Source organism: Oryza sativa, chromosome 3, assembly GCF_034140825.1.
Source record: "Oryza sativa Japonica Group chromosome 3, ASM3414082v1".
Classification (NCBI taxonomy): domain Eukaryota; kingdom Viridiplantae; phylum Streptophyta; class Magnoliopsida; order Poales; family Poaceae; genus Oryza; species Oryza sativa.
Genome location: NC_089037.1, coordinates 7,647,871 through 7,668,893, shown reverse-complemented (window position 1 = coordinate 7,668,893; position 21,023 = coordinate 7,647,871). Strand labels below are relative to the sequence as shown.

The 21,023-nt window shown below is 44.3% G+C and overlaps 4 protein-coding genes across 6 annotated transcripts; 1 reads left to right on the top strand and 3 right to left on the bottom strand.

Annotated features, from left to right (window-relative positions):
* Nucleotides 1-800: 800 nt before the first annotated feature.
* LOC4332227 (protein SPA, chloroplastic) lies at nucleotides 801-3,856 on the bottom strand. Of its 2 annotated transcripts, XR_001544876.3 has the most exons (7): nucleotides 3,539-3,853; nucleotides 3,280-3,447; nucleotides 3,114-3,197; nucleotides 2,878-2,929; nucleotides 2,613-2,769; nucleotides 1,072-1,162; nucleotides 801-988 (listed from the first exon to the last, which is right to left on the bottom strand). XR_001544876.3 is itself a non-coding variant. In XM_015777769.2 (6 exons), the coding sequence occupies exons 2-6, from the start codon at nucleotides 3,427-3,429 to the stop codon at nucleotides 1,141-1,143; spliced, it is 465 nt and encodes a 154-aa protein (XP_015633255.1). In that variant the 5' UTR covers nucleotides 3,430-3,447; nucleotides 3,539-3,856; the 3' UTR covers nucleotides 801-1,140. The 2 variants fall into 2 exon arrangements, 1 of the variants encoding a protein (XP_015633255.1); XM_015777769.2 differs by having other exon boundaries at nucleotides 801-1,162; nucleotides 3,539-3,856.
* A 1,293-nt stretch (nucleotides 3,857-5,149) lies between these two features.
* On the top strand, nucleotides 5,150-8,253 carry LOC4332226 (thaumatin-like protein 1). Its single transcript, XM_015777768.3, has 3 exons — nucleotides 5,150-5,953; nucleotides 6,062-6,752; nucleotides 7,556-8,253. The coding sequence occupies exons 1-3, from the start codon at nucleotides 5,896-5,898 to the stop codon at nucleotides 7,815-7,817; spliced, it is 1,011 nt and encodes a 336-aa protein (XP_015633254.1). The 5' UTR covers nucleotides 5,150-5,895; the 3' UTR covers nucleotides 7,818-8,253.
* A 3,911-nt stretch (nucleotides 8,254-12,164) lies between these two features.
* LOC4332225 (calmodulin-lysine N-methyltransferase) lies at nucleotides 12,165-16,604 on the bottom strand. Its single transcript, XM_015772433.3, has 7 exons — nucleotides 16,427-16,604; nucleotides 15,292-15,514; nucleotides 14,879-14,958; nucleotides 14,207-14,267; nucleotides 13,351-13,466; nucleotides 13,053-13,185; nucleotides 12,165-12,594 (listed from the first exon to the last, which is right to left on the bottom strand). Exons 1-7 carry the CDS (start codon nucleotides 16,566-16,568, stop codon nucleotides 12,303-12,305), a joined length of 1,047 nt encoding a protein of 348 aa, XP_015627919.1. The 5' UTR covers nucleotides 16,569-16,604; the 3' UTR covers nucleotides 12,165-12,302.
* Nucleotides 16,605-16,704: 100 nt separating this feature from the next.
* Nucleotides 16,705-20,353, bottom strand: LOC4332224 (endo-1,4-beta-xylanase 5). Of its 2 annotated transcripts, none has more exons than XM_015772432.3 (7): nucleotides 19,824-20,353; nucleotides 19,673-19,704; nucleotides 18,679-18,835; nucleotides 18,396-18,568; nucleotides 18,163-18,264; nucleotides 17,937-18,083; nucleotides 16,705-17,862 (listed from the first exon to the last, which is right to left on the bottom strand). In XM_015772432.3, exons 1-7 carry the CDS (start codon nucleotides 20,128-20,130, stop codon nucleotides 16,888-16,890), a joined length of 1,893 nt encoding a protein of 630 aa, XP_015627918.1. In that variant the 5' UTR covers nucleotides 20,131-20,353; the 3' UTR covers nucleotides 16,705-16,887. The 2 variants fall into 2 exon arrangements, with proteins under 2 accessions (XP_015627918.1, XP_015627917.1); XM_015772431.3 differs by having other exon boundaries at nucleotides 19,809-20,145.
* Between the last annotated feature and the right edge of the window lie 670 nt (nucleotides 20,354-21,023).

Below are 21,023 nucleotides of genomic sequence, written 5' to 3'. Positions count from 1 at the left end.
TACTTATATAAGGACATATATATATATATGTGTGTATATATATGTGTATATATATGTATATAGGACACTCATATGGGGCACCATGGTGCCCGGGCACCATGATATCTAATGCACAAAATCACTCAAATTTTTTAAAATTTTCAAATTGTGAGTATATACCTAGTTATAATAATTCGATTTATACCTATACCTATCAACAAAACAACTCAAATTTAACTTTATTTCACAATCCATGATTACATACCTAACTAATTATATGTATGGATGCTATATACCTAGAATCAAAATCTAACAAAAACAAGTTCAAGTTCAGGTTAAACTTGCTTTGAACTAGTTAGTAAAGTAGTTAATGTTAATACCTAAGTAATTGAAAAAGTTTCATACTCATTTAAATTGGGTATATAGTCAATTTCAACAATGGTACCCGGGCACCATGGAGCACCAAACAAATTTACTATATATGTATATATATATATGTATGTATGTGTGTATATATATATATATATGTATATATATATGTATATATATATATATATGTATGTATATATATATATATATACATAAATATAAGTATATACTTATATATATATATAAGTATATATATATAAGTATATATATATATATATATATATATATATATATATATATATATATATATATATATATATATATATATATATATATATATATATATATATATATATATATATATATATATATGCTACGAAATATCATACTGTTTAGTATATTAGTTTGAAGTATTTTCGGTATTTTTATACTGGAAAAAAAGGCATCAACTATAAAAAAAAGAAGGCATCAAAAGGTTGTATTGCACTATTGTTGTAGGCTAACACTCATAAAGACATGTCAAAACAGACAGTACCTTGCAGAATGTTTAACACTACAACTTGAGTCATCGGCATTGTCCACTGGAGAACAGCCATTTTTCTCTGCTGGAATTATAAAGGGCCTCCATTTTTTTCAGACGCTTCAGAAGACATACATACATATTTACCAAAAATGGACATATAATACAACACAAAACTATCAGATCAATTCTCAAATGTGCACCTCTCCAGATTATGGCGTTGTCAGATCAGACAATAATATGGCATACCATCATTAGCAATAACAAAACCCTTAGTCGTCATCCTTGAATTCCCTGGATTACCAATAAAGAGCACAAAACTACTATAAGTCATTTGATTTTTTTTTCTAAGTCAAACTTCTATAAAATTGATCAAAATGTTGTAACTCTTATAACATTAAATTAAATTAATTAAAACTAACAATTAATATAATTTAATAGTATTTTTGTTTGGTGTTAAAAAAATTACTATGTTTTTCTATTAATTTGATCGAAATTAAAAAAATAAAAAGAAAAGTTCAAAACATATTATGATATAAAACGGAGAAAGACCATGTTCGGTCTAAAGGCCCAAAAATTACTATGTTACCCGACGACAAGGAGAATGATCTGCATCATGGATCTCCATTTTGTATGGTGCAGATCGATACTCCAAATCCATAGAAAATAAAATTGTACTCCCCAAACTAATTCAATGGACCAGTTAACCCCCTAAACTATTTTTTGGCTCATTTTATCCTATAAACTATTAAAAATGGTTTGTTTTACTCCTTAATAACATTTCACTTTTTTTGTCACTCTTTATACAAGTTGTATTTTAAGCTGAAATTTGTTAGAGCCATAGATAACACCATTACCAAAGTTCAAAAATATTTTGATATTTTTCATGCATTTGCTCGAACTTTAAAACTTTGATGTTTAACTCAGTTTGAAGTGCTTTCAACCTATGTAAGCAATGAGAAAAAAAAAGTGAGACGTAAGTTGTGGATGCATCTATATTCTACCAAAAATTTCAGTGCAAAATATGACTTATACGATGAGAACTAAAGAAGAGAAATAGCGTTAGGGGGGAGGGGGTGAAGTTAACTGTTTTCAATAGTTCGGGGTGTAAAATGAACCAAAAATAGTTTAGGGGGTTAAGTGCTTTAGTGAAATAGTTCGGGGGAGTAAAATGAACTTTTTTTTTCTTTTTTATATAAGTAAAGATACAGCTGAACATCAAATGCAATTTCATCTAATTAAGAGATAATCCATGAAATGCCATTGACAAGCGTCTAAGTCCCAGAAATGCCATCGAGAAGTGTGAGTTCCAAGAAATGCCATCGTACAAACGATTTTGTCCCAAAAATGCCATCGCCGTTAGGGTTCCGTCCATTTCATGCCGTTAAGTTCTATAGGATGAACAGTGTATTTAACGACATGGAATGAACGGAACCCTAACGGCGATGGCATTTTTGGGACAAAATCGTTTGTACGATGGCATTTCTTGAAACTCACACTTGTCGATGGCATTTCTGAGACTTAGACGCTTATCAATGGCATTTTATGGATTATCTCTTTAACTAAAGCCATGTGCAGTTTTGTGGGAAATTCGATTGGTTGACTATAATACCATATAACATAGTCCTTCCGTATTCATGTTCATCTATTTTAGGTATGTCAAGTATTATGTCTGTTCATTCAACAATCATGTTTATAAGATGTTTACTGAATCAAAATAGATGATACTCGTCATAAAACGCACCTGCGGTCAAGATAGCGTGGTTGAATTCCAGAGCCTTGACATGTGGTGCATGTCAACGAGCCAACCCCATCGCAGTTGACACAGTTTGATACTTCAGTCTCGCCTCCGCCGATCACTACAGTAACTGTTCCCTTCCCGGTGCAAAACCTGCACACCTCTGAAAGAAAAATCAACGATTTATGCTCAATATTCTGATCTACTATATACGCTGTTACAGAGGAGAAAAAATAGCGCATCAATCGGAAGAAGGGGCAATGTCACATACGTGCCCCAGAGCCACTGCAGGGGAAGCACGGCTGTGTGTTATCCCTCTTCGCCTGCATCCACGAAGGAAAAAAAAATGGTAAACACCTTCCAGTTTCAATCAACCTGTTTCAACTCCAAGTATCTAACTGTGAAATTTAATCAACGAAAGTTTTGAAAAAAGGAAATTCAGATTCTGGCTGTGAAGGGGACACAATTTGACACGGACTGAATCAGGGGAAAAACCGAATGACTCACGGCATTGTCGATCTGTGTCTCGTAGAACACCGGGATACCGATGCCGATGGCAACGCTGACGACGCCGACCGATATCGCCACGATCTGCGGCCGCCAAACGAAGATGATCGATCGCATCACATGAAGAAAAACACCGGACCTCCGATTGAGAGGGTTCTTGGCATACCGTGTTCTGGTCGAGATCGACGGCCTGGATACGAGGGTAGCGGCAGCCGGCCCTTCGCCGCCGGGGCAGCGCCGCCATGGATGGCGTGGAAGGAGTATATGAGAGGAACGAGGAGTATAGGGCTGTGAGCGGCGAGGAGGAGGTGGCCATGGCGCCTGAATGCGTAACCTGGTACAAAAATCAGCAAGAGAATCAATAAACAGGATGCAAGTTTCATTGCAGATAACAGAAACCAAGCGATGATGCATTGTACTCTAACCTTGTCTAATGGGCTGGCTACTGCCTCTGATCAATCTGAAGAACTCCTAAAGGAGTAAAGATGAACAGCTCCTGCTGCACATCAAGGGAGGCAGCAGTGCATGGAAGAGAACATGCCAAATCTCTGAATGGAACGCTAAGGTATACCTGTGGATAGGAGAAGATGAAACTATGTGAAAGACGAGATATGGGAGAGCGGGTGTTCGTGGTCATGCTTGGTCATTTCGGATATGGATATTATGACATCGTGGAAGTTTAGCAGCCTCTCAAAAATTTTCAGGTTGAGATGTGGCCTGCCCATCTGGACCGACCCATCACCAGGGAAATCCGAATCTGCCTCATGGACCGGCATGGAGCTCATAATCTTGTAAACTCAAGAATAACACAATTTCAGAGCAAACGGTAATGATTTTACAGATAGACTACAAAACGGTATACCGTTGCAATGGAATAACTAATGGGTGCTAACATCAGCACGATATCGTAGGTACAGTATCTAGTACCTTCTGTACTAAACATGATACATCATAGGTACCATGCTGACATCATTATGGTATCGTAGATATCAGGCTGATGTCAACATGGTATCGTAGGTAGGTACCAAACATGAAACCCCATAGTATCAGCTGATGTCATCATAACGTAAATTATTCTGTTGAAACGGTATACTATCTTGTGGTATTTCCGTTTTAAGTTTGTGGCACGCATGGTGAATGGCCTGAGAAAGGGTCTATTGGTATATACATGAAAGCACCTGAAACTCTGACTTCCATCAACTTTGAAAACTCTACCATACTTAAGAAGTTCAGATTGTAGTGGACTAATGGTATGTCTGAATCCTTTTGTTATAAAGGGTAAATCTGTTTATGTTTCAAGGGAAGTTCTGAACTCAGGGCAGCTTCTCAAGTAGCATTGCTGTTCATTCTCCATCTACACGGCTCCACCAGAGTACCAGACCATAGCCACAATTTGCAGGAAAAAGAATTGCAATTTTCAGTTGAAAATTGTGCTTCTCTGATTCTTAAGCTTTGCACAAGTTTCTTGGTTCCAACATAACGTAACGGCTCAACAAGGTTGATCCACCGACGCCCTTTGCAAAGATTGACAGAAGGCTGGATCCTGTGAATACTTTCCAAGATGCATGTATGTTTGGTAGGCTTCATACAAATAATAGAAATCAAATATAACACCTGCAAGAGTTTACTGAAAATCCAAGATTTTGTTTTATATAATTTACTGAAAATCCAAGATACTGAAAGTAATTATTGAGTAGTGTTAGCTAAGCTGAATTCACTGCAGGAGTTGATGGTGTCTTCAATTTTAAGCCAAAACAGTCACCTTCTTTCTTCTTTCAATTTGATAGAAACACTTTGGACTACTGCACCTTTCACTTCAAAATGTGGTATCTCTGTACTATTAACAGTGAGCAATTCTTTTTTTTTTTCAGTTTTTTTCTTTTTGCTGCTTAATTACTTCAGCCTTTACACATCAGCATATCATAATCAAATCATTTTAGCAAGCAGTACACATGTTTGATGGCTCATTGACGGCACCTGCCATCTCGGTTCTTCAGTTACTATTCCTACCTGAAAACTTCACTGCTCACTCCAGAATTCAGATATCAGACGAACCAACTACCATATTATCGACTGCACATGCAGTACCGATCAAAGTGAGTCCGAAGATTTGCTCGGATGCGTTTACCCAAAAAGATTTTGGAGGACCAACCCCAAAACATGCGCCATTTCCTTATGTTATCCTCTAACCCCCCACAAACTGTTGGTTCAGCCATAGCTATCATTCTTCCACTAAATCTCATCACACACTCCACACCTTTCTGCGAAAAGATCACAGACATCACCCATCAGCGAACCTTATTGTTCCCCCATCCTTCCTGGGCATTGCATAGAGCAATTATCCCTAGACCTGCCAGTGCAAATTGCAGAGAGAAAAAGGCATCAAAAATCCAATCAAGCCACCCAATTCCATGCTTTTCACTTTACTGTGATTACTGAGCCAAAAGCTTCTTAGTAAGCCGACTCTCTTATGCTATAAGTAGAGCCATGGAGAGAGAGCTCAGATTCCCCCCTTCTCTTCAGTCTCTTCCTCCTAATCTTGATACTAGTTGATGGGTGGTTGACGTTTCATCGAGCTATCCTAGCTCAAGGCTTCTCTATCCCTTTCTACTCTCCCACTCCTCTCTAACCACTGTACTATATACTAGCACTGAAGCTGGACACTGATACAAAATTCCGTACTAATATTGACAACTGACTACCTATACTGGTGTGGCACCATTATATACCTCTTCTCCCGCCTGCCATTACTAACCACCAGCCGGAGCTACATTGCTTCGAGATGATGGGAATTCAGAGAATTTGCATCGTTCTTGGGATGCTTTTTATACTTGTGAGAGGTAAACCGATCACCATGGAGTGATGATGCTGTTTCGGTGAATTGAAGGAAGTTGCATGAGTTCTTGTAATGGTGAGCTGAATTGACGTTGTTTTTGATGATGATGCAGAGGGTGGAGCTGTGACATTCACGTTCGTGAACCGGTGCACGGGGACGGTGTGGCCGGGCATCCTGTCGAACGCCGGGAGCGCGAGGATGGACCCGACGGGGTTCGAGCTGCCGCCCGGCGCGGCGCGCGCGGTGCCGGCGCCGACCGGCTGGTCCGGCCGCCTGTGGGCGCGCACGGGCTGCACGCAGGACGGCACCGGGAAGGTCGTGTGCGCGACGGGCGACTGCGGCTCGGGCACGCTGGAGTGCGCCGGCCGCGGCGCGGCGCCCCCGGCCACGCTGGCGGAGTTCACGCTCGACGGCGGCGGCCGCAACGACTTCTACGACGTCAGCCTCGTGGACGGGTACAACCTGCCGTTGCTGGTGGAGCCCTCGGGCGCCCTCGGCGCGACGGCGACGACGTGCGCGGCCGCCGGGTGCGCGGCCGACCTGAACGCGCGGTGCCCGGCCGAGCTCCGCGCCGTGGGCGGCGCGGCGTGCCGGAGCGCGTGCGACGCGTTCGGCAAGCCCGAGTTCTGCTGCAGCGGCGCGTACGCCAACCCGAACACCTGCCGCCCCACCGCCTACTCCCAGGTCTTCAAGTCGGCGTGCCCGCGCTCCTACAGCTACGCCTACGACGACCCGACGAGCACCTTCACCTGCGCCGGCGGCCGCGACTACACCATCACCTTCTGCCCCGTCGCCACCCCAAGGTCCGTACTAATTTCACTTCATACGTCAACCCCAACCTAACCACTATTAGTACTAATTACTCCAGCTTGCTTCAATTAACGCTTGCTTTCGCGTGACGTTATTAGCTCGGTTAAGTCATAAAGCGTTTGTGATTTGCATGCACCACTGCACAAGTAGGTGAGTGAGCATGCGTCGGCTCGGGGACACGATAATTAATCGGAGATACTTAGCACGGAGTGGTTCTGCTACTAGTAGCATTTTGGGTTGCCTGGTGCATTAGTGACCGAGCAATGAGTACGCCATATCACCTTATCTCATATCAAAATGTATGCAAGGAAAATGTGTGCGAGCGCGGTGTCCCGAAATGTCACGCTTCTAAAAATGAAAAAAGAAAGATTATATGGGGACAGTGATAGTGAGATGTTTGGAAGATAATATACGATGTGATGATTAGCCTGGAGTTAGTATATGGAAGGCGCATGATTCAGCTTGCACTTTCAGTGGGTGCTTAACTTGTTAAGTGAGGTTTGACCGTCCCGTGTAGTTTTCTTTTACTGCTGTCGGTTTGCATATCAACGTCATGGCAGGGTCGGTCACTGAGTCTAATATTTTTGCCAAGTAGGAAAAGGAAAAGTGAATGGACTTAACACACGACACACGAATACGGAGGTCATGGATGAGACAGTAATCTTTAAGCAGAACGGATAAAAAGATCAAGGCAAAGATAGTGTTTCGCTTTTCAGTGATAGTATACGACTACTTGATGTTCTTTTCACTGTCTTTTACCACACGCGAACTCATTTTTTTCTCCTGTGGCAAACAGCCTGAAATCTGCGGGAGGAACGACGACACCGACGACGACGGTGCCGGGCGTGACCACGGACGCCCCACCGGACATGGCAAGGCCGATAGGCAGCCAAGGCGGCGGCGGCGGCGGGGGCGCCGGCCAAGGCGTGATGCTGGGCGACAACTCCTGGCTCGCCAGCCTCGCCATGGGCGACGCGTCGTCCTCGCGGAGAGCCTCGCGGCTGGCCCTCCTGGCCGCGCCCCTCGCGCTGCTCACGCTCCACCTGCCGCGGCTATAGCGGCTGATCACGTACGCGAAAACCACCCGAAATTTTTTTGGTCAAAAGGGCAGGGGGATGCGGGGGACGTCGCACGATTGCACGGGCCACCACCAGTCCACCAACACATCATTACCACCAAGAGCGCGCGAACGCCGAAACGGTGTGCGCTTCGGTCGCTTCTGCTGCTGCCGCCGCGGCGCCGGCGGCAGCGGGTGGCCGTGCGCTCGAGTGGTGTGTTTGCCGGTGTCGTGCACGGTGTGGGGCCAGCGAGCTCGGTGTGTGGGGGCGATCGGGTGATTCGGTTTGGCCAAGATCGGCGTAGCGCCATTGTAAAATCCATCAGATTTTTTTTTTTTGGGTTCTTCTTTCTTTTGGTTTGCGCATTTGTGTCTCGCAGAAAAGAAATGTACAAGATTAATCCCACAGATTAAGAAGCAAAATGATTATGAACGCACTCGGCCGTCCTGTTTCCCGGGCTCTAATCGTAGTGGCGAACCAACTAACATGATCACGGTTGGTTGACATCGTTGTTAACGCACTGGACAGATACCTGCCACGTTATTACAGCTCTAACCCACTTGTACTATCAATATGGCTGCATACCCCTACAGTTTTCGTAGACGTGGCCGTCCCATTATTGCTGCCACTCTACTACAGAAGACTCGACCTATGGCTACACTACAAGTACTAGGACACGTATGCTCAATGTTTTCTTTTTCTTCTCATTTTTTGCCGCTGATGATTGATTGCTAGCAAGGTAGCTTCATGCATAGTGATTCCATACCCCAATCAAAGTACCAAACCTCTGAAAGAAACTAATGGCATGATAATGGCCTAGGTGTCTGCATGGGCTAAAATACTATACTACTCCAAATGTATACTAAAGTCTACAACATATAGCGTACACTATTTGTCAGCTGACGGCGCAGGATTTGGTGATTTGCACATGGGATGTGTGGTGCAAGGGCGAGCGTGGTGGGGTGGAGATGGGCTCGCTCGATCGGCGGCGATAGGCGATGGCCGTCCGCTCATTTGGTCCACTGCTTTCGAGTGAAGCGAAAGGAAGCATCAGTGCCTAGCTACGAACTGCGTGCGTAATGGACTGTGTGTGTGGTTGATATGGTATTATGGTCTACACATCGGATAAGCCGTGCGTCTGATGACCCGTTCTTCGTCAGATTGATGCAGATCGATTGGGTGTTCAGGCTCGTGATTAAAACATGCCCCGAGTAGTTTATGTACTACTTCTGTCAATGCATAGCTTTAGGTACATTTCTAATCATGCTGTATACGAATCCGATTTGACTGCTCTTGTGTCTACCGTATACTACTAACTGCCGGCCTAGACAACTAGTTGGTTGCATGAAAGCTCTTACCTAATACTCCTATATCCAGGAGTCACTTCACCAAACTCTCACAGAGAAACTTCGCTTTCAGCTTGCTGAGATCCACATGCACCAGAAAGAGGTGAAACAATCACGCGTGCGCTTAGCTTAGTGCTCAGCGATCAACAGCCTTTTTCCACGCCAAATTGACCGGTTTCTGAATCTCTGCAGTGAAATTGATTGCCCGTAAAACCGCCTGAAACGGTGAAACCTGACCTCACCGGATGCAAGGTCACATGTAACTTTCACGCACCGGGTCGAGATGAGATGAGATGACGTGATGCCCATCACATGAGAGCGGTCCAGTGACCGCGACAAGGATCGGCCACCGACCCGGGTCGTTTTCTTCCTCACTGCATGCCGACTCTGATACGTGACTCGATTTTTCTCTGTCAGAATACGGGCAAAGTTCAGTACGTAGTAGCTCACAATTGCAGCTGTGAGTCTGTGACTTAATTAACAAATAGAGAAGATACAGCAGGGCACTCCAACAAAAGCGACTTCTTTTCTGTTACATTAAGTGTTCTCCAGAGCTAGAGAACTGTAGATGGGTGATTCAGCAAACGGTGTGGTGCAGCCACACTGTTACCTTTCTCCTTTGTCTAAACAGTCTACTGCGTTTGCAAGTAATCGATCTTTAGAAGGAGAGGTTGCTGTTGCGCCCTCGTGAAGGGTTCACCTTTTGGTTGACTCCCCAGTTGCTTATGAACTGAAAATAGTAGCGATTTAGCTGTGATTTCCATTTGTTAAACGAAATGGAGGAATCTTGAGTCAAAAGCTGAGTTCATTGACAACCTTCTGATGAAAAAGATCGTAAAAAGGGGCTCTTTTTCAGAACAAAAAGGGAATTTGCAAAGAGGAAAGTAGGATGAAACTGGCGCCGACTACAGTTATATGAGTACCTTCGATTTGGTCGATCGTTATGGAATGGAATATGCCCTCCTCTGCATTGCTGTCTCACATGCTTTGCAGAACATTGCTTAGCTCTCAATAATTAAGCGATGCAGGTAACTGGCAATACGAGCAGGTGCAGGGTCATTTTCATAGCAAAGGACGTAGAATTGAGCTGCTTCAGAATAATCCCAACATGACATGCAAAATCACAAGTACACTCAACTAAATTCACAGGGATAGCAGTACCATATAAAAACAATCACTTTGTTATCTTGCACCATTAACAGTAGAGCCTCAAGTTCCATTCAGTACCAACCTAAGGGAGAAAGGCCCAAGTTGCATGACAGTATCAACAAATCTGTATAAGAAAAAGAAGTTAAATCCCATCCTTCCGACAAACCATATAAGCTAACACATGGGATCAAAGACATGCATTTAGAAAGCTTGTTTTTTTGAAAGTGAACGCCTTTCTTCTCATATATTGGTGTCGATGTGCAATGGTTGGAAAAGAAGCTGCCGTATACGGAGTAGCGCTTTGTGTCTTTGTTCATGGAAGGCACACGTTCATCAAACAATCATTTTTTCCCGTAAAAAATCTATTGATCCTTAGGGTATGTACAAAATTGGTAGATGGCGACTGACAACAACACTAGACCTAATAAGGTGGTTTATAACGGTACGGAATCAGAGTAAGTGCACACAAGCATCAACGGTGGACCTTCTGAAATCGCTTAAATCCAAATAGCAAAATTACGCCTTGACGACCAAATCATGCGGTATTATGCATTTATGCTAGTATCAGACCTCATAGCTGACGTTGATGAGCACTGTCGTGAAGTCCTCAGTACCATACAAGCACTCCCTGGCCATCAAAGCTCAAAGCCGAACCATTGGGTAATAAGATGAGGGGATTTTTAAGATGGCTTAAAAACAAGGGAGAAGTGAGAATTGTGTATGGGCTGTAAACTTAGTAATATTTATTTCAGAAACATCAGCAGCCAGCAGGAATCTAGTTACTGTATCCATGAACACCTTGCTGCCTTGCTGGCATTTCTGAATGTTTGCTTTCATCCCGTCAGTAATCAATACGACGTTGTACCAGCAGACAATGCATGAAGCAATTGCATTTGAAAATTGTGATGACGCCAGACATGCAAACGTAGCGACATGATCCGATAAAACCAACACGGAGGTGTTGATGTAGCAAGTCAGCAACCACCCAATAACTTGTGGCGTCACTAACCAAGAGTGTGTGCAAAGTCAAAAAAAGCAGCAAAAAATAGCATTTGTGCTGAAGTACCAAACACAATCAAATTCGAAATCTCTATGATCTATCCCACTGCCGACTAAAGCATGCAACCCCCGTAGCAGTTGTTGCAATGCTGGATTTGAGTACGGTGCAGTGCACCGCACCCACCTAAACAAAAGCAGCTAAGTGTGCAGTCTGATAATCAGAAAAACCAGGGGTTGCACTGAAGAAAGCGAGTATCTAAGGGGGGTTTCTGACTCAAAAGTTCAGCTACACAGTAAGCATGGTGAAGAAATGACAACTTGAAATGTTACATTGCTTAAAAAAAGAAACATACAAAATTTTAAGCTACTAGATAATATCCATTCATCGGTGGAACAGAAAGTAAGCAAATATGTCCATGCACATAAGTTGTATGCTTCATGGATATTGTAGCAAAATGAAGAGTGCTAAGAAAAGGGACCAACAATGGTAGTCATTGTTGCGCTGCCAAACAATATACTGTACATAATTTCATCCATTATCGAAAAAAAAATCATCCATTAAATATTTTTTTTGAAAGGATCCATTAAATATTCAAGATCTGGAAGAGTGATGCAATGTATGCTTTAAGCTCTTCAGGATGAATTAGATATATCTTAGTGTATCAACTTTGCTAATACAGATAGGAATTCCAAGGCAAGCTGCAAGATTACCTTATGAAATCATGCATTGTTATATGCACAGGTGCTCTTGTGTTTGTGCAAATGTGCACAAAACATCAGTAATGTTATGAAGGACTATAGGTGATTAAAGGAAAACTTGCAAGTCAATCATCTTTCTTTTGACACACTCGGGGAAAAAAAAGATGATATCAAGAAAAATATCAACCGATAACCCACTTCTATTGTAATGTATAAATTACAACATAGACTAGCTAAAGCTTTTACATCACAAATGAACCCATCATAGATCAAACGAAATGTCTGGAGGTAACTATTTGCTGTGACTATTAATTCTAACCAATAGAGGGTAGCAGTGCTCTTCATTGTAGTTGGGCCAGGATCTGTTATCATCCGATACATATTTTTTGTGCATATTCCATACAGTGGGATCATACTTCTCTATCAACTCACAAGACAAACCATTCTTTTTAATTACTTCTAGGAATTTGCTGAGTGAATCGCCTCTCTTTGGGCTCAGGAAAATGGCCTGTGAGGTTTCTGAATGCTTCAACAAGGATTTGACAACCCGTGCAAGGCTCTGATGGAATTGCTTGAAAAATGTGCTGCAGCACAAGTGAATAAGTATATAAAATTCCTGGTAAAACCGACTAATACATTGCATTTTATATTATATTATCGAGAAATTTTGATGGTGGTTGATTTGACTTATCTAGCCTGATTTTTAAGTATTAACTAGAGAAATAACTCAGTTCCAAATTATCATCTTCGTCAGAGGGAACAAAACAAGTTCTCTTCATTTCTCTGCTTTCAGTGGATGCCTATCAAACTCTATGCAATCAAAAAACAGTTGCAAGATATAGCTTCTAAAAACATTTTCCGCACAGAGATGCTAATGAGGAGCCCTGACATTACTAAAATCTAGTATTGATTGGTTAGATGCATCTCGTAATGTCATGCTCAAAGCCTAACACCAGAGGATATCAACAATACAGGAAAAAGACTGTCCATGGGCGATAAATGGTAAGAAACAAAGAATAGTAAATTAAGAAGTACAACATACCAGTCACTTGCAACAATAATATCGAAGGAACTAATAATTTCTGAAGCCTGCCCAGCATCCCAGTGAAGTACCATAGATTTAACTTTTGTTTGACCAAAAGTTTCTGTATTGATGGATATATTCTGCTGAATATCTGAGGGTTAATGGATTACAAAGACCATAGAAGCGTGATGTTTGGACCAATCTAATCTGATTTGCCATTACATCCTAGTGTTTCAAAAAATTAGCAAAAACAACATGTGCACCGTATTAGTCAATACTGCAAAGAAGCCTATGTGTAAATGAAACTAAAGGATACATCCAACTACTTGTGGATTTCCATCAGAAATAACGACCTCATCAGCATCTGTGCTGGCTGCAATAGCAAGTCCAGCTAACCCATAACCGGATCCAAGCTCAAGCACCTTCTTGGACCTGGAATAAATCTAAATGGTCAGTTATCTGAGATATATAATACATATATTGAATTTAGGCAAAGAAGCAATTGGTTGTTATTGTCTTTTGTGAAAAGGGATTGCCCTGTAGGTAATATGGGACAAGGAAGATACATAACTAGAGTTTCATATGATACAACAAAGAAACAATTGACAACTCTTCACGTTAGTCATGAGAGCAAAATGTATCACAAGGTACTAACTATATAATGTACCTTGTAATAACGCACATAGTTCGCAAACCATGAGCTAATGCACCTCGCCATGTCATACTGAATTTCTCATCTTAATCTCATCAATGACAAAATGTCACCGACAAACACAGGAAGAAAACTAGAGGAGATTGTACTTAAAGCTTGCTTACATATACTAATCAAAGCCTCGTCCCATTACCTATATGGCATTACTACAATTTGTACCAAAAGCCTGCAGTATTTTGTAACATCGATGATGCACCCCTATGATCCTGTTCAACCAAGCCATGACTCCAGGACAGTACCAATTTGTACTCAAGTTCCCAAGGAGAATACGAATGGCAGATCAGCAAATTGCTTTTGCCAAATCCAGTATTAGTTGAATGCGTGATTCACTTAGGAACTTGAATCCACTATGTAAGTTCAGATATCAACCATAAAAGAAAGTTATATATATGTATATAGAACAATTAATATTGGTGCACGAATGTTACATTAGTAATACACCTCACAACCAAGTACCAACCTGAACATATCCGAATGGTTGATACAGTAGTACGCAAGGACCTCTTCCGACGGCCAACAACCTTCAGGGGAAAAAAACAACAACCGTAAAAGTAAGCATGTCTTGACTTCTTGAGGTATCTGGAGATAAGATGAAGGATATCACATATAGCGCGCAATGCAAGAAAAATAGAGAAGTTGATAATTCAGAACAGAGTCTTATCAATACGGAACTTCCAACTCTGTACAGCATTGCTGCATAGAATTCCTCTTTTTTTTTCTCGAACACCATAGGATTCATTAGAACTCTATCATCAACAGGAGTCAAAGTCAAGTGATCACTGACAAGACAGCATGGTGTGCAGCTTCTGATGTCACAGTAAGTTACCTATCAAGCCAGCTAGCCAGCTAGGTAGTTTACTGCAGATAAACAACCTATAGACCTTGAGAACAGTAGTGCTAAAATATAGGTGAATTTAGCATTAGATACAGGTTCAAAGCCTATTACATAGGAGAGCACCACTTTTAGACTTAACAGACAAAATTATGTGCATAGAAGGCTAACAAGGACAGGAAAGAAAATAGTTCTACACAGTAAACAAGAAACTGAACGTGCATATTCTGCATACATTTAAATTCCTTTTCCACACAATAAACCAAAAAAAAAAACAATTCACTTGAATAGGAAACTTACACACAAGTCCAGTAGTGTCAATATTGTATCTGTTAGAAGCTACAATGTCATTTAGTTCAAGGGAATCCTCTCTTCTGTATCTGCAAACAAGAACTACAATAATAAACACAACTACTAGAAAAATGTGCGCCAAACAATATAATTGTTGGAACACTTAATGATAGCTAAAGTTAAATCCTGCCAAACAATCTAATTGGTGGAATGCTTAATGATAGCTGAAGTTAAATCCTGCCAAACAATCTAATTGGTGGAATGCTTAATGATAGATGAAGTTAAATCCACATGAAGGGCTTAGTGAAGAGAAAAACAATTGGATGTTCCCAGTATCATCAGATAAATGGTAGAAGGATTAATTAGGAAACAACTGCATTCAATATGACAGACGACAGTGAAGAAAATAGTAGACTACTTACACTAGGTTAAGTTTAGGTGAACCTTCACAAGGTAGCTTGTAACAGACACGAACATCATTATGGCATTCCACAATATTCTCATTTCTACTTGATGAATCCCCATGTGATTTAGTTGACTGTGAAATGGGCAGCATATGACACTCAATCAGGTCAAAGCCACGCGATGTCTTTCTGGAAATTTTGTTAGTATCATTTTTATCTTGCTGATCGTTAGAAGTTTCCTCTGCAAAATTAATCAGGAAAAAAACAAAATAAATATTATTAATAAAACAAAAACTTTTTTTTAACACTTGAAAACGTTACTAGCTATTAAAACCGTATAAATGTGGGAGGTAAGCAAACTTAAAGTTGCGACAACCAAACATAATCATTATTAGGCCCTGTTTAGATTCCAGCTTTTTTCTTCAAACTTCCAACTTTTCCGTCACATCGAACTTTCCTATACACGCAAACTTCCAACTTTTCCGTCACATCGTTCCAATTTCTTCAAACTTCCAATTTTGGCGTGGAACTAAACACAGCCTTAACAAATAAAAGCAGTTGCATTAATGGATAGCAACCAGTGATCACCAGACTATGAAAGAAAGAGAACCAGTACTATTGTACCTTGTCCTATAGAAAGCTAACAGTGGACTGTAGATTCGACTCCTTATGTTTCTCATAGTTAAACAGTACAAAAATGACATATAGATGGCCACAACTTCTTCGCAGGGAGTTTTATGCTCATACAAGCACATCCAAGCCGAAATCACGCTATTGGTCCACAGATTTTTTTTTTCTGAACATGCTAATGTCGAGTTGGTGAAATGCAAATCGGGAGAGCACAAATGCCAGAGCAGTTCTTTCATTCACTGCCCCCAAACATTGATCAGGCAGTAAATCAAGAGTTCCAGCTTCCAGTTAAATGCTAAAAAACCTACTTGCGTGCACTTGCTGCATATCAGGGCTCCTATAATTCGGGGAGTGGAGGCGAGCTGCCTTCCACGCTGTCCCCTATGAGGGAGTTTTCAGTTTTTCACGAGTTCTATGGATCGGACAGATCGAACGAAACCGGACGCTAAACGAAACGAAGCGGATACAAAAGTTGCTGCGGAGGCGATAAGGGAAAGGAGAAGGGGAAGGAATCGGCGGGGACCTGGTGCGCGGGAGGTGGAGGCGGAGCGCGCGAGCAGGGCGCGGCGAAGGATGCGCCACCGCAGGCTGGCATTGGATGCCCCACTGGCTTCTGCGGCGGACGCCTGCGCCGGCGGCGGGGAGGGCGGCGAGGCGGAGTCCATCGGGAGCCCGAGATGTGTGATCTCTCGGGTGATTCCGTTTCGGCCGCGGCTCCGTCCAAGGAAAACACCGATTCGATTGCACACGGGTCGTCGTTTTTGCGTGGTTCGTTCGAGTCTCCGGCCCGAGCCAGGTACATGTACATGGTTCAATCGAACCAATTTATGGTTAACTGACCTCCGTAACCACAATTACAACCTACAAGTCGTGACAGTACACTGTCACCCATTACACATACGTGACGACATGTCAGTATGTCACGATGTCAGCAGAGCTTGAAGCCATATACACCGAGGAGGTGTACCGTGTACATACGTATGGTCATATCTGGATGTTGATGTGCCTGGTCTCGTCGCCGGGAGAGAGCGAGAAGGTGGCCTGCGACGTGCTGTTGGCGTAGGTGACGGAGACGATGTACTCCCCGAGGAATCCGCTGAAGCTGTAGGCGCCGTGCGCGTCGGTCGGGCCGGCGGCCTGCCCCGTCTGCCACTCCTGCAGGAGGCGGTCGACGACGTCTCCGACGGGGAGGTTGTTGAGGTTCCAGTCGGTGAGGCACATCTGGTAGCATCCGTTGGGGTGCAGCGCCGTCCACAGCATGACGCCGGTGACGGCCGGGTGGGAGTACGCCTCCCTGAGCACCTGCTCCAGGTAGACGGCCTGCGTCTGCGCGTCGTACCGGTTGCTGATGTCGATCTCGGTGAACCAGATGGGCAGGCCGAGCGTGGCGAGCTTGTCGAGCACGGCGCGCATGAGCGGGATGTTGGGCTTGAGGAAGTGTCCCTCCAGGCCGATGCCCTCCAGGACGGCGCCCCCCGCGCGGAGGTCCTTGAGCTTCGCCACGTACGTGTCCACGGTGGAGGACACGTCGTCGCAGGTCTCGATCACGTTGAACTCGTTCATGAAGAGCGTGGCGAGCGGGTCGGCGTCCTGCGCCACGCTGAAGAACTCCACCGACGCGTTGGCGCCCAGCCGCTGCTCGTAGAAGTTGTAGTGCAGCATCTCGTTGTTCACGTCCCAGTGCGCGAACTCGCCGCGGTAGCGGGTCATCAGGTTCTGGATCCGGCCGTTGACGGCGGCGCGGAGGTCGTCCGGTGACAGGCCCTTCACCCAGCTCGGCGTCGCGTCCTGGTTCTCCCAGAAGATGTTGTGCCCTCGCACCATCACGCGGTGCGACCGCACGAACGCCAGCATCTGGTCCGGCACGTCGAACCGCAGCTGCCCCGACATGGGCTCCGTAGAGTACCACTTCAGCTCGTCCTCGAACACCGCCGCGTTGAACCGATCCACGAACCATTTCTGCCACCAGTCCATACACCATTTTAGCCACGTTTTTCTACACTTTCTTTGCACTGACGCGACGCTGCACGTACCTGATAGGCTTGGTTCCCCAAGATGGTGGAGGCGATGGCCGAGCCGAACGGGAAGTCCTTGGCGGTTTGTCTCACGGACACGGACGCGCCAACCACGCGGCCGCCTTGCTGATCGGCAACGTGGATGGTAGCCATCCGCTTCCTCCTCTGCTTGAACCAAAACAGATCAGGTTATCAGAGTCGCAATCTCGCATTATATATTTTCACGTCTAAACGAAAACGTTACCTTCCGGATCGTGTCTTTCTGGTGCATGGACCACTGATCCGACGTGAACGGCTGAAGCGAACCGCTCGCGACCGTGATCTTCATAGGGGTCTTGTCAGCATTCTGAGGAGCAAGTCAACAATGGACATGATAAGAATACCATGCAAACAAACATTAGTACATAACATCATCGGATGCCATAGAGTGGTCGCATATGGTTGGGTTACAGGTGAATTATTATCACAGATGCTTACCTGAAAAAATATAACTGAGGTTTGTGTTGGCCAGTCGAGGACGAAGCCGCCCTTGAGGAAGGCCCAGCAGTCGTTCCTCGCGAGAACCGTGCCGATGCACCGCGCGCCGGCGTTGTCCAGCGCAAGCCTCGCCGTGATCAGAGCAGAGGACGCGCCTTCCAGCTTGACCCAGCCTACACGACGTGAAAAATGCAGTGTTGGTTTGATGATCTGAAGCTGGAATGTACGTGTAACGTGATCTGACGACCACATGATCGAACAGGGTGTACGGCGAGAAACTCACTTGAGAAGGTGTACATGGTGGTCTTGTTGAGGTTGTAGACCACGAACGCCGGCGAGAAGACGCCGGTCTCCGTCGTGCGGTAGCCGGTCGGGTCGTCGCTGTTGCCGAACCTCAGAATCCCTCCGTTGTACAGCGCCGGCTCCGGCTGCCCTCTGCACTGAAAGTCGCATGTACATTTCAAAACAAAATCAATGCATTAGCACTTCCCGTTCTACTGCAAGCATTGCACGAAGTGAAGAACTAGTTTGGTCCAGTTTACTGCAGAGCTGGTTAGCATAGTTGCACACATACTGAAACTTCTCCCAAAGTTCCTCCGGGTGATAATTAATTAATCATACCATAACGCCCATAACCCATAACGAGATAGCGACAGAATGACACGAGGCACACAAGAAAGTGCAGCTAAGCATACACTAATAATCAGTAAGCATCTCACTTGCCGTGTTAGTTGGTTGGCCTGAAAATGCATGTTAGGCCTGTGTAATTTGGCTCTGGCGCTTGACGCCTTGCGGAGCTTAATTGGACTGACATGATGAACTAGCTAATGATAACTGAGCATGATACATTCGGACATAACCAAGAACTCGGCGAACGCTAATACTAAAATACTTTGAAAAGCGCAGCACAACAGTTGTCATTTGTTCCGTGTGAGAATTTTAATTGGCATCAGGTAGGTACGGGCGGGCTTGTGGTCTCCCAGCGTACGCATGACAACAAACTGAAATAACTGAAGAAAAGGGTCATGTTCAGTGTGGGGAGGAAGCAATGAGTGGTCCAGTGGCTTCAAGCTTCGTCATCTTCTCCGTTCTTCCTAGTCCCCGTGTCATTAGTTCCCAGAAGAGGAATGCCATTGATAAACAATGCAAGGATTACTATGGACAAACACTGGCCTTTACCCCCCGAACTATATATCACTTGTCAGCAATCTCAAGTCTCAACGACCACACTGATGCGAAAAAAAAAAAGCTCAAGGATGGTTCATTTTGAGACTTACGTCGGTGTATGCAGTGTAATCGTACCAGCCATCTGCATGAAACCCAAAAGTTCAAACAGTGTCACACGCTCCGACCTTACCAGCTCTTATGCACGAGAGAGATATAACAGGAAAGAGATAGAGATAGAGAACTGACGGTTGCGAGACTGACCAGGAGGCACCGCTGCAACGAGCTCACGGCCACACCGCAGCAGCATCCACAGCACGAGATATCTCACGGCATGTAGAGAAAACCTCCTCATCTTCCAGCTCCCAAGTGCGCTACGAAGGAAGCTTTCAGGCTTAGCAATGGCGAGCTGAACTGAAGGATGTACGTTCTGTGTCGTGATCACAGCGATGCAAGGAGATGTGTGCAGAGGTGTGTATATATAGAAGAGGCCCGGGTGGCCGGTGTTTCCACACTTGGCGCGATGCCATTGGCGTGGCGGGGGTTCACGGGCTGGCCTGCGCCATGGCATGGGCGCCCACCATGCGCGTGCACCTGGTCCTCGGCGCTGGCCGCCTCTTCAAGGAAGCGGTTTGGTGCAGTGCCCTTGTGGTGCTCAAACACCGGGCCTAGCCAACACCTCCTGTTCGCCTGGTGGTTCACATGCGAGCTATGCGAAACCGAGCGAGCGAGCGAGGCTGTTGCTTGCGGTAACCCCAGTAAAACAAGCTCAGGTCCTGTGAACAATTTCTCGCCCTGTTCTGTTGTCTCGTACCGCTCTCGTGCCATGGGAATTGTACTGGCTTGCACTGCAGGCCTCGAAGTTTCTCCTGTTGTTTTCTCCCGGCATTGATGAATTGCTGGGTCGGTGTGTGCCTTAAAGCAGAGGGCCATAGCTCACGGTCGATTTGAGAATGAGTTGGCAACTCTGTCACTTTTGTACAGTGAAAATGGTAGTTCATCCCCTGTATCGCTCGGTCAGTTTACATCAAGCTATAGCAAGTTGCAGTGCCACCGCCCAGCAAACGTGCGAGGCAATTGTAAGTACGATCTCAGACAATGTTATTCTACGGAAGAGGCTCGTCATTGGACAGCAAACGGAGTCTCTGCCTCTCTGGTTACGTGTGAAAGCGTGGGTTGTATACCACTCATGAATGATACCAAATGCTATACGCTAGTATACAATATACATCCAGTTGCTAAAACTAAGCAGCCGCTTTATAAACTTGCAAGTTTGTACTTATTCAGCTACAACCTACCACTGCCTTTCTTGTGTATCAACCTAACGCCGCCTTTTGTGTATCCATAAATTCTAGTTTTATCCAATCATCTTTTCCTATTACCTTCCGATGCTTTGTTTACCGAAAGAAAGGTGTGGCAAAAAATTGAAGGAAATTAAACCCCCCTTTTCCACAGGGAAATTGG

Bases quoted from the DNA above. Each gene is read 5' to 3' on its own strand.
- LOC4332226 (XM_015777768.3), top strand. From the start codon at position 5,896: ATGATGGGAATTCAGAGAATTTGCATCGTTCTTGGGATGCTTTTTATA. The intron at 5,954-6,061 runs GTAAACCGATCA...ATGATGATGCAG, and splicing joins GCTTTTTATACTTGTGAGAG to AGGGTGGAGCTGTGACATTC. The intron at 6,753-7,555 runs GTCCGTACTAAT...TGTGGCAAACAG, and splicing joins TGCCCCGTCGCCACCCCAAG to CCTGAAATCTGCGGGAGGAA.
- LOC4332227 (XM_015777769.2), bottom strand. From the start codon at position 3,429: ATGGCCACCTCCTCCTCGCCGCTCACAGCCCTATACTCCTCGTTCCTC. The intron at 3,198-3,279 runs GTATGCCAAGAA...TGGCGGCCGCAG, and splicing joins TCGATCTCGACCAGAACACG to ATCGTGGCGATATCGGTCGG. The intron at 2,930-3,113 runs GTGAGTCATTCG...TCGTGGATGCAG, and splicing joins AGACACAGATCGACAATGCC to GCGAAGAGGGATAACACACA.
- LOC4332225 (XM_015772433.3), bottom strand. From the start codon at position 16,568: ATGGACTCCGCCTCGCCGCCCTCCCCGCCGCCGGCGCAGGCGTCCGCC. The intron at 14,268-14,878 runs GTAAGTTTCCTA...TTTCCCCTGAAG, and splicing joins TGACACTACTGGACTTGTGT to GTTGTTGGCCGTCGGAAGAG. The intron at 13,467-14,206 runs GTTGGTACTTGG...GATTTATTCCAG, and splicing joins AACCATTCGGATATGTTCAG to GTCCAAGAAGGTGCTTGAGC.
- LOC4332224 (XM_015772431.3), bottom strand. From the start codon at position 20,130: ATGCCATGGCGCAGGCCAGCCCGTGAACCCCCGCCACGCCAATGGCAT. The intron at 18,084-18,162 runs GTAACGTTTTCG...TGGTTCAAGCAG, and splicing joins AGAAAGACACGATCCGGAAG to AGGAGGAAGCGGATGGCTAC. The intron at 17,863-17,936 runs GTACGTGCAGCG...GACTGGTGGCAG, and splicing joins TGGGGAACCAAGCCTATCAG to AAATGGTTCGTGGATCGGTT.